The following is an 11730-nucleotide window of genomic DNA, read 5'->3' on the forward strand; positions in this document are numbered from 1 at the left end:
TTGCTTACAGAGGACACCTCTTCAAGCTGCTCTGCTGCCTGATGTGATGTGCTGGGGCCACGTTGTCAGTTCCCTGGCTGGGTTTGTGACTTTCTCTCGATGTACAACACCGAGCCTGTAGCTTCTGGGGTTTGTAAAGCACTTTGGTGCCCCCAGTACCTAAATGTGAGTGTTGGTTGGTTGCAGCTCGAGGATGATGACGATGATGATGATATGGGGGATCACGATGAGGACCACCCTGGGATGGAGGTGGTGCTGCATGAGGATAAGAAATACTATCCCACCGCCGAGGAGGTCTACGGGCCCGAGGTGGAGACGATAGTACAGGAGGAAGACACGCAGCCTCTCACTGGTAAGTGGTGAGGAAGCAGCGAGTTGGGTGTGGGGGGAAGGAGAAGACTTAACAGATCCTTGGGAAAGGGGAAATGGCATTCCCTCCTGTTCTCCCCGGGTTTTAATGCCCCTTTCCAGTTCCCCCTCAGCCCCAGGAACATGTATGTGGGCTCCTGTTTGTCTGGCAGTGCGCAGGTTTCGGTGCTCGGGGTCATTGCAAATGCCAAACAAACTATCTTTTGAAGACCAGATGTCAGCAGATAACTGGGAAGAGACTTAAGGAGAAACAAAAAAATCCATCTGAGTCATCTCATTTGATCCTTTTATAATAGAATAATTCAGCTGAGGGACCTGTGACACCCACCTAGTGCTGCTGCTGGTATAAAAAGCTGAAAGAATCTGTCAGCTTGAAAATCGTGGGGTTTATCTGCAGAAATCCCCATTCCCTGGGCCTGTTTCTCAGCCTGCTGGGTTCAGGGTCTCTGGTGACACTGGTTTATTGTTCTTTCTCTTGTTTTCAGAGCCTATTATTAAACCTGTGAAAACCAAAAAATTCTCTCTGATGGAGCAGACGTTGCCGGTCACTGTCTATGAGATGGAGTAAGTCACACGCCGGGGTTTTCAGCGTGTCCGTTGGCTCCAGCCCATCTGTGCTGCGATTTCCTCACTCTTTGTGGTGTGGAGGCAGAGGGGTGTGCACGATGTGGGGGAGGCAGATTTCATAGCAGCCTCCCAGTACCTGAAGGGGCTCCAGGAAGGCTGGGGAAGGACTTTTCATAAGGGCAGTTAATGACAGAACAAGGGGAAATGGGTTTAATCTGAAAGAGGGGAGGTTTAGATGAGATATTAGGAAGAAGTTCTTCACTGTGAGGGTGGTCAGACACTGGAACAGGTTGCCCAGAGAAGCTGTGGCTGCTCCTCCCTGGAAGTGTTGAAGGCCAGGCTGGATGAGGCTTTGAGCAACCTGGTCTAGTGGAAGGTGTCCCTGCTGCTGGCAGGGGGGTTGGGACTGGATGAGCTTTAAGGTCCCTTCCAACCCAAACCAGTCTGGGATTCTGTGATTCCATGATTTCGGGGGGCATTGCCTTTGTTTTTACTGACACCGGCGACAGAACCGAGTGCAGCTGTTTCCCAGATTTTGAACCAAAAAAGAAGAGAAAGAAAGGACAAGATTAAGCATTTTGCAGATGTTTTCCCTCCACATAATGCAGTGTAGGGTGTAGTTTTCTGCCACCAGAACATAACTCTTACCTCAGCAGCTGATACAGAGCTTGATAACGGGAAGCCCTTGTGGTGCAGATTTGCTGAAAGGAAGTTTTCCTGCCTGGCTCAAGAAATAATTATATGGTCAGTGTGTGGCACAGCTCATACTGGGACATTTTGGGTTGATCCCAGTGTGACCATGGGCCTGTTGCTGTCTCAAATGAATTCCCATCTGTCCTGGAGGAGTTTTCAGGGTGAGTTTTTTATGCCACTGGTTGTGTGTGAAGTTGTGTTGTAGGTCAGCGTAACCCTGCAGCAAAGCGGCACTTGATGGTGTCTGCTGGTTGTGCCCCACAAAGCAACCCCTGGGACACCAGAGTTGAGAGAAAACCCTGGGGAAAAAAACCCCAAATTAATTTAAAATCTGAGATACAAGATCTCCCACAGCCTTGGTGGGGCATGAAAACAGTCGTGTTGTTTTTCTGGGAGAAATCTATCATCTTGGCATCAGCGTCTCCACTTTGCGGCTGGGTGGAGCGCTCCGGATCCTCACGTGTTTGCTGTTTCTGTATGCTGCCTTCTATTTGAGGACCAACAGATTGAGCTGCCTGAGTGTCTTGTCAGGCTCATCCTCCCATACACCACTTCATGGCTACTCAGAGCTTCTTCCAGTTTTTCATAGTCGTCTTTAAGCGCAGATCCCGGGAGCAGACGCGGGCTGAGCAGCAGTTCCCTGTCTGCCAAGCAGACCTCAGCGTGAGCAGTTCCCTCTGTCTGTTCTCAAGGATCCTGTTATTTTCTGGCAATAAAATTTCTCTGGAGTTCATATTCAGGCAGTTGCTTACTTGGATGCCTAGGACTTTTTTGGAATGGCTGCTTCTCAGCCTGTCAGTGTGGTTGTGTTCATGGATCAGAGAGATTTTCTGATGCAGATATAAACCCAAGAGCCAACTGGGTCTTATTTTTCCCAGCAATCCATTTTGCTCTTTGTCAGTGACCTGAACTCTTTGTTATCTACCACTTTCCTGATCCCTGTGTCCTCTACTGGCTCCATCTGTAATTAATTCCTCTTTGTCCTGTTAATTGATATAAATGGTTAGAATGGGGCCAAGAGAAATTCCCTGTGGGACTCAACCAGAAACCTGCAAGCTTGGTATTGATTTCCCATTTAGCCTTATTTTAAGGCCAATAAGCAAACTTTTAATCAGTATTATTATTGATTTTTGCATTTCTTTAGCTCTTCATCAAAATGTTGTCCATTAAGGAGACGACCGTATCGCTGAAAATTAAATCTTTTTCCAGAGGAGATTATTTGGCAGCGGTTAATTTCTGCAGACCCACAGCAATGGTTTCATAGCCTCCCATTATTTTTTAGAGGAGTTGATAATTTAAGATCTCAATTATATTTTGGCCGGGATCCATGCAGAAGTGACCAGCCCCTCATTACCCAGCTCAGTTGCTGATTTTAAAAAGGTTTAAATTCCATTGCTGTTCCCTCGAGTCCCTGGGAACATCACTGTTTTAAGACCTGAAAGTCCTAATTAATGGTCTGCAGAGCCCCGTGGGTACCTCCTAAAACTGCGTGGGGTGCTTGTTACCCAGCTCTGAGATTTACTTGACTGCCTGCCACTATTTGAGTGGAAGTATTTTATCATCTTGAGTACATGGATGTGACTTTTGCTCTAATACTGACTAGAAAAGAAGAGAAATGTTCAATAATATTCCATCGCTGGCAGTTTTACCAGCTCCATATCCTCCCACCCACTGCCATCTGTCTAGGACTCCAACTCTCTTGTCCTCCCCATCTGGAAAGTGGGATTCTTCCTCCGCAGGGCATTGGCAGAACGAAAGTTTGGAGAGGATTCAGAGGGCACCTTGGATAGAAAGTGGAGCTGAAATGGCACCTACTTTTCTTAGACACAGCAGAAGCCTCCAACAGCCTTTTGTGTTTCATTTCTCTAGTTTCCTGGCAGATCTGATGGACAACTCGGAGCTCATTCGAAATGTGACTCTGTGTGGGCACCTTCACCACGGCAAGGTACTGTGAATGTCTGATGTATATCAGGTCTGTTTGTTACTTGGCTCTTGACCCCTCGCTCTCCACAGCAGCAGTTTCTGCTCCTCCTGCTATTGCACTTATTTATTTGTAGCTTTTATTTCAGCCACGTGGAAATAATAACGTGCTCAGCTTTCCCTGTCCTGCTGCGAGAGGGATGGGGTTGTACTTGTATTTATCAGTTTGAATGTAGTCACCTCCCTTTCTCTCGTGCTCTTGATATTTTTCAGACTTGTTTTGTTGACTGCCTGATAGAACAGACACACCCCGAAATCCGGAAGCGCTACGACCAGGACGTGAGTGAGCTTTGGTGAATCCCTGCCCTGGGGAACACGGGTTGGCTCATAGCCTCAGAGGGAGCAGGACTGAACGTGGGGAAAACATGGTTTGGTGATTAGAACATAGGATGGGAAAGCCTGAGCTCAGTCCTGATTCTGTCTCTGTCGCTTACTTACCAACTTAACCATGTGTAAAGAGTTATTGTGTCCTCCTTCAGACATAAGATTTGATACCAAAATGTGATATTCTGCCTTTTGTTTTCTTTTTGCAGCTTTGCTACACTGATATATTGTTCACAGAGCAAGAGGTGAGTGAGTCTTGTAGAACAGGCAATGATTTTTATCCCATTGTCTCATGTTTTACTGACAGTTACTTAATGCAGGCAATTTCCTCTTCCATTTTAACAGCTTTTTGTGCCTTCTACATTTTGATTATTTTCTTAGCAGTAAAATTATCTGCTCCTCTTGTTTGCCTCAGTAAGATCCCTGACCCAGCTTTTTCTGGTTCCTGCAACCCTCATCTCCATGTATGATTTTATTTATCTGAGATGATGCTGTAAATCCATAGCAGAGTTATCCCAGCGTATGGGTAACTCATATTTTCTTTGAGAGGAGAAAAACTGTAATTTCAAAATAAATATATTTCTCCTCAGATTCCTTTGACAGGAACTCTTAGGTGGGTGCTCTGACTCTGTGTGGTTGGGTGTGAATGGGAATCTTATTTACTTGTTCGATGGGAATCTCAGCCCTGCTGAGAAGGACTTGGGAGTCCTCGTAGATAAGAAGCTTGACACAAGCCAGCAGTGTGAGACTGCAGCCCAGAAGACCAACTGTGTCCTGGGCTGCACCAAAAGAGGGGTGGGCAGCAGGGTGAGGGAGGGGATTGTCCCCCTCTGCTCTGCCCTTGGGAGGCCCCAGCTGGAGTCTTGTGTCCAGGTCTGGAGCCCCCAACACAAGGATGTTGAGCTGTTGGAGCAGGTCCAGAGGAGAGCCAGGAAGATGATCCGAGGGCTGGAGCCCCTCTCTATGGAGAAAGGCTGAGGGAGCTGGGCTTGTTCAGCTTGGAGAAGGCTCTGGGGAGACCTCATTGTGGCCTCCCAGTGCCTGAAGGGGGCTTAGAAACAGGAGGGAGAGGGATTTTTGACAGGGGCAGGTAGTGATAGGACAGGGGGAAATGGTTTTAAACTGGAAGAGGGGAGGTTTAGATTAGATATTAGGAATAAATTTTTCACTGTGAGGGTGGTGAGACAGTGTCCCAGGCTGGCCAGAGAAGCTGTGGCTGCTCCTCCCTGGAAGTGTTCTCGGCCAGGTTGGATGAGGCTTTGAGCAACCTGGTCTAGTGGAAGGTGTCCCTGCTGCTGGCAGGGGGGTTGGGACTGGATGAGCTTTAAGGTCCCTTCCAACCCAAACCAGTCTGGGATTCTGTGATTCTGTGATTTTGTCCTACTCACTAAATATTGTCATGACCAGAAGAACCCTAGGAAGCATTTCTTTCTCTTCATCTTAGTGCTCTACTTTATACTCTGGGTGATTGAATCTTCTGCTTTGAGGTTTAACTTGATAGCAGCAGAAGGGCCAAAGCGCAGAAGAACGTGCATCTTCTCTCTCTGCTGTTGGATATTACACTTCCTTAGCTGAAGCAAGGCATGGGTTGTGCAGGAGTAGCTCACCAGTCTGATCCAGTATGGATGGAGGAGCTGAGCTGGACTCTGGGTCACTCTGAGGTTGTTACTCCCTCCCTGGGAGTAACAGGGTGTCCTGGATGGATGTTTACTTTTAATCTTTCTGATTTTTCTTTGGTTGTCTTCTACATCTTTACATGGTGATGTGTTTTGTTTTTTTTTCTTTTAATTGCTAATCCTGATTTCCTGTCTTGCAGAGGGGAGTGGGGATCAAGAGCACACCAGTGACCATTGTTCTGCCAGACACCAAAGGAAAATCTTTTCTCTTCAACATCATCGACACTCCAGGTGATTGTGTAATCCTGAACATCCTGGTTTGGGATGCTCTTAGCTGAGTGGGTGGAGCAGATACGTGACCATGTGAATTAAGGATTCTCTCATTAATAAAACCCCTTTGGTTCCTTGGATAGTGCTGTTGACAGGAGTAGAGCAGTAAAAACATGAACAGTGATGGGTAATGAGGACCTTCAAAGAGCTTTAGTGTTGGGTTATGGTGGGATTGGATAGCATTTGGAAAAACAAAGGAAGAATCTGTACCCTGAAACCTCATTGATCCACCTGGAAATGTCCCTCAGGTGCCGTGAGCCCTGGGGAAAGTTTCTTTCACAGACAGAAACCCATGGTTTGTTTTATCCTTTTTGTAGATGATTCCAGCTTAGTCCTGAGCCTGTAGCCAAGTTCATTCTTCTGCAATCACTTCCAGCAGTAACAACTGTGCAGCTGGCTTTTAATCAGGCTCATGTTTCTGATTAGTTGGCCTAATTGAGGGCTAATGAGGCTGAAAATGTGTTTCACTCCAGTATAGGAGAGTCACGTGTAGAATTGGATTTTCCAGGGATCACCCTGCTTTTCTCTAATGCTGTTGCCCCACAGTGAGACTCCCAACCAGTTCCCTTGAGCCTCTTGGCACATTCCTGGAGGGTGGACCATAATCACAGATCAACTTGTAAGAAAGCAAGTCCAGGCTTGAGGAAAGGGGCTCGGGACACATCTGTTGAGTTACAGCTCGAGATGAGGGAGGTTAAAGCGCAGGAGGAGACGGGAGGGAGAGGCATCTGTTGTTCTTTGGTGAGAAGTAATCTTCCTCCTTTTCCTGAAGTACTTGCACAGAGCTGTGAGAAAAACAGTCACAAATGTGAGGAAAAGTGCCTGTTAAACGAGTTATGTTTATTCTCCAAAAAAAAATAGCATTAAAGCTGAAGCGAATCCCTCTACGGAGCTCTGGCAGCTGCTCCCGCGTCCCTGTCTGAGGAGGAAACCGTCTGTGTTCTGCCTCACTGGGTACCAGTGACCAGAGCAAGTTGTAGAGCAGAGGGACAGTTTTCCACCCTCTGTGCTGCTGGTGTCAGGACTTACTGTGGTTCTCATGACTGGTTTGTGTTTTTGAAGGTCACGTCAATTTTTCTGATGAGGTGACAGCCGGCCTGCGCATTTCCGACGGCGTTGTACTTTTTATCGATGCGGCTGAGGGGGTGAGTGCCAGCTTCGCCAGGGGTTTAACTTCAAAATCTCTTCCTCTGGAGTTTTTGATCCTTAGCATGGAGGCCTGGGATGGGTTCAGCCTTCTGGGGTGAAGGATTTTTGGAGGACAGTTAGGGAAGCAAGAGTGTTTTCCAGCTGAAACAGGGAGTCAAGCCTCTGGCTTCTGTATCCAGGGCTGACGTGGTGCGTGTGACCTGCAGGCTGATTATCTAACTTGTTTGCATGTCCATCCCCGGGGTATCTAAAACTGAGCAGGTTATTTATAACAGAGATGTCCAAGGGGCAGAATTCAAGGAGTTTGGTTGGGTTAGCACCTACTTCTACATTTCAGGAAGATGAGCTGATTGCTGGTGGCTGAGCTTTTCTACAGCCTTGCAGCCCTGTGTGTAAGGGTCGCTGCTTTGTCTGTCCCACCCCAGAGAGCATTTTGCAGAGGGTTTTTGTGAGGTTTTTGTGTTTGTGCTGGTTATTCCCTGCAGGTGATGCTGAACACAGAGAGGCTGATTAAGCACGCGGTGCAGGAAAGGCTCGCGGTGACCGTCTGCATCAACAAGATAGATCGGCTGATCCTGGAGCTGAAATTGCCTCCTACAGATGCTTATTACAAACTCAGACACATCGTAGATGAGGTTAATGGTCTGATCAGGTATGGGTCTTGGGGATGATGTGTTGTTAGTGCTTGCTGGCCCTGCTGCTTTTCTCTGTGTGTGCCTAAAAACTCCTGAGTTTGTCTCTTAATATGTTGAATCAGAGAAAATGGGGCAGGAAGAACCATTGGGAATTCATCTCAGGCAATATATTGAATTGTATAGGAAGGGCCAGTCCTGCCTGAGTTCTGCCAAGCTTCATGGGATCAGCTCTTTTCCCCCTTTAAAAAATAGGGAAAGTGGACATGGAGCAGGAAAGTGGCTGGAGCAGGGAACTGCTCTGCTCCCACATGTCTCAAATCCACTGTGATTGTCCAGGCTGTATCCTGGATTGTGAGCTGAGATGTCTCAAAGCTCCTAAACACTCGTTACAAAATGGGAGCTCGCTGTCCCAACCCCTAAACAGAGACTCTGATATTGCTGTGGTCACATTTTGTGAGCCCCTGCCCAGGGAAGGCAGGGACACCTTCTCTAGCTCTCACAGCAGCAGTGCATCATTTCTGGGGGTTCTTCTGCATCCGGGTGATTTTCTTCACAGCGTTCCTCCCATCAATTTGTGTGTGTCTGCACCGCAGCCTGTATAACCCCAAAGTGAATCTGCACATGAGCTCTCTTGCCTGTCTCTGTTAGGTTGCTGCTGGCATGAAGCAGCGGGGAGCAGGGTGATTTATCCTGTCTGCCACACTTGTCAACTCATTAAAACTGTTTCGATTCAGTTCTACCCCTGTGTTATTTGCCTTGTCTTGTCTTTTCCCCTTGCTTGCTTGACCAACTTTACTGCCTTTTTTTTCTTTAGGGGAAGAAAAAACTCTACCTGACAAAAAATACAAAGCACTTGTGCTGGTAACTTTTTAGTTCTAGGTCTTTAGATATTTCTTTGCACGTTAACACTTTGAAATTTATAGTCATAAAATGATCCTGACCCCGACACTCCGATGGTAAGCTTGCTGCAGCCTGTTTTAAGATGCTATTTGGCAGTTTAGAATCCTTGCCTGTCACATACTGCTGTTTGGTGTGGGAAGTGAATTTAAGTGTCTTCTTTGGTTCATAACATTGATTTTATTTTTTTTTTTCCTTGTCTCTAAAAACTGTCTCCTCTCAGCATGTATTCCACCGATGAGAACCTCGTTCTGTCTCCCCTTCTGGGGAACGTGTGTTTCTCCAGTTCACAGTACAGCATCTGCTTCACGCTGGGATCTTTTGCAAAGATTTATGCAGACACATATGGTGAGGATTATCCAGAAACCTTGTACACTTTAACATCTCATTTCCTAACCTTTGTTGAGGTTTTCTAAACCATTCAGCCTTGACTTTCACCACACGTATATGGCCGGTATATGCGTTCCTGAATTTCTGGGAGTTGAGAGGTGCTGCAGATTTGGGTGGTAAAAAGCAAAAATACAGTTCTGACTTGTTTTTAGCTAGATAGTTTCTACTGATAAATGTTTCCTGAGTCAGAAGCCAATATTTTATGCATAACCTTAAGAAGGAGAAACAAGCCCTGCTATGGCAGCTGAAGGCAAGCGTGTGTGTTGTGCTTTGCCTCCTTATCACAACAGCTCAGAAGCAAAGCAGTTAAGTCCTGCCTGCCTTTTCACAAAAGCCTCCAGAGTCTGAGGCTCAGCTGCAGCCAGGCACAAGCTCAGCCCACAAGGTTTTGCACTCTTGCCCTCTTTCTTTTTTAAGAAACTGTCTTTTTTTCTGGCTTTGATTAAATTTTCTGTTCCCCAGGTGCCCACTCAAGGCAATCTGCCACTTGTAGAAGTGGGCCTTTTGCTTGCATTAGCCAGCTGTACAGCCAAGGTTTTTGAAGTCTCACACTTGGGAATTTGGGGTGATCTGTGGGAGCTGTGAGCAGGGGAAGAAGGATGTTGTAAAGCAGCTGGCCTGGCTCTTGCAAAGAGTGTTAGCCAGAGGGAAGATGAAGTTGTAGAGGTCAGGGACTGATGTGTCAGGACTATCGTGTGAGTTTGGAGAAGTAAGTGAGCTCCCTGGGTGTCACAGCATTAACTCAGTGCCTGCTGGGATGATACCCTTTCTTTAGGGGACTGATAAAGATGCAGGCAGAGTCGGTGGGAGATGTCATCCATGTGGGACAGACACGAGCTGAATGGGTACTTGAAGTCAGTAATATTCGATTGTGGTCACCAGGGATTTTATGTGCAGCCACCACACTTCAACTAACATGACTTATAGTAGTTTTAACTGTCAAAACCGCAGCCACCATGAAATTTCTTATGCTTGCACATCTGCCCACAGCAAAAGCTTGTTTGGAAACTGCTGTAAATTATCACCACTGTCTTATTATTTGTAAATCTACCGTGACAGCCAAGTGCTACACTGTTCCTTCAGCACTTGAGTCTTAGGCTACGGGCTTAGTGCATCAGCTGAGAAAGAGAAAAGAATCTGCAGATGTTCAGCAAGGCAGAAAATGCTTGTGTTAATTCTGGGGGGCAGATGGGGTGTAAGCCATCCCAGCACCTTGGCACTGCAGCCTCAGGTTGCAGCGTTAATGTTTGGAAAATGAAGCAGATGTAAGTGGGTTCCTGCAGCGTGGAGTCTGGCAGGCCAGCTCCTCTCAGCTCCAGCCTTGTGTGTAATTGAGAGAGCTGAAATGTTCCTGAGAAGTGAATCTGAGAACCTGCAGTGTACCTGGGCTGCTTCCCTCAGCCTCGGTGGAGTGTTTTCTGCCCACCTCTCTGCCTGCTCTCCCCAGCTCAGGGCTTTGTCATTTATTCAGAATTGTGACCAAGCGTTCTCTTACCAGCGTCGATATATTTAATTGAATCCTCAGGGTTGTTTTAAGAGCCAAAAAATCAAAGATTTCCAAGATGAGAGAAATACAGTGACATCTGAGAGACTTTTGTCATTTGCTTTGTCCCTTTAGGAGACATCAATTACCAGGAGTTTGCAAAGCGGCTGTGGGGTGACATCTACTTCAACCCCAAGACGTAAGAAGCCTGTTCAAATGTCTGTTAGTTTATTGCTGGGTTTTTCTCTCCTTTCCCTGTAAAATATGGACTAGATGAACACCCAGGGTCCTTCTAACTTGAGTTGTCCTGTGATCCTGTGATGGAGTAGTATCTGGGAAGGGTTGAGTCAGGCTTCCTGCTTGATGTGAATCCGTGGGCTCCTCCTGAATCCCATAAACAGGAGCAGAGAGATTCCCCTGGCCTTCGTTTGGAGTAAGCATGACTCCTGTGTCCCTGACTGCTTCCCAGAAGGATTGGGAGGGGGAAAATAACCTGGGAAGAGCAGAGGCTGTGTTTGCAGCACGGGTGCTTGCAGGCTGCAGAGTACTTGCTCTTCATGTCTCTCCTTTTGTCCCTCAACAGCCGCAAGTTCACTAAAAAGGCCCCAACCAGCAGTTCCCAGCGCAGTTTTGTGGAGTTCATTCTGGAGCCCCTGTACAAGATCTTGGCTCAGGTATGTGGTGGCTCATTCTCCTTTCCACAGTTCCAGACAGGAGCAGCCAAGGGCTGAACACTCGTAGTGGTGTGTCTGGTGCCTCTGGGACTCCCCTGTCCTGTTACACAGTGGGATTTGTCACAGATTTCTGGGTTTAGAGGTGCAGAGTAACGGTGAGCAACTCCTTAACAGCTGCTCCTTGCAGATATAACCCTGTATTCGCATAGAACTACCTTTGCTCTTTCTAGTGTGCTCTTAAGATCAGGGAGGTGATACTTTGAACCAGCCAAACAGTTCACCTGTGAGCTCCTGGGCTGCATCAAGACCAGCGTGGGCAGCAGGTCGAGGGAGGGGATTCTCCCCCTCTACTCCGCTCTCGGTAAGGCCCCACCTGGAATACTGCGTCCAGTTCTGGAGCCCCCATCACAAGAGAGACCTGGAGCAGCTGGAACAAGTCCAGAGGAGGCCACCAGGATGATGCGAGGGCTGGAGCAGCTCTGCTGTGAGGACAGGCTGAGAGAGTTGGGGCTGTTCAGCCCAGAGAAGAGAAGGCTCCGGGGAGACCTTCTAGTGACCTCCCAGTACCTGAAGGGGCTCCAGGAAGGCTGGGGAGGGACTTTTCATAAGGGCAGTTAATGACA

The 11730-nt window shown here is 47.4% G+C and overlaps 1 protein-coding gene across 1 annotated transcript in view; it reads left to right on the forward strand.

Moving 5' to 3' along the window:
• Positions 1 to 99: 99 nt before the first annotated feature.
• The window catches only part of EFTUD2 (elongation factor Tu GTP binding domain containing 2), a 23588-nt gene continuing 11957 nt past the window's right edge, over positions 100 to 11730 (forward strand). The window contains exons 1-11 of the mRNA XM_010163612.1: positions 100 to 352; positions 855 to 933; positions 3499 to 3574; positions 3823 to 3888; positions 4143 to 4178; positions 5750 to 5840; positions 6942 to 7024; positions 7514 to 7680; positions 8784 to 8908; positions 10569 to 10632; positions 11017 to 11107. Coding sequence (XP_010161914.1) covers positions 100 to 352; positions 855 to 933; positions 3499 to 3574; positions 3823 to 3888; positions 4143 to 4178; positions 5750 to 5840; positions 6942 to 7024; positions 7514 to 7680; positions 8784 to 8908; positions 10569 to 10632; positions 11017 to 11107 — 1131 coding nt within the window. The remainder of the gene's footprint in view (positions 353 to 854; positions 934 to 3498; positions 3575 to 3822; positions 3889 to 4142; positions 4179 to 5749; positions 5841 to 6941; positions 7025 to 7513; positions 7681 to 8783; positions 8909 to 10568; positions 10633 to 11016; positions 11108 to 11730) is intronic.

The sequence above is a fragment of the Antrostomus carolinensis genome, unplaced genomic scaffold (genome assembly GCF_000700745.2).
Source record: "Antrostomus carolinensis isolate BGI_N321 unplaced genomic scaffold, ASM70074v2 scaffold17492, whole genome shotgun sequence".
Lineage (NCBI taxonomy): Eukaryota > Metazoa > Chordata > Aves > Caprimulgiformes > Caprimulgidae > Antrostomus > Antrostomus carolinensis.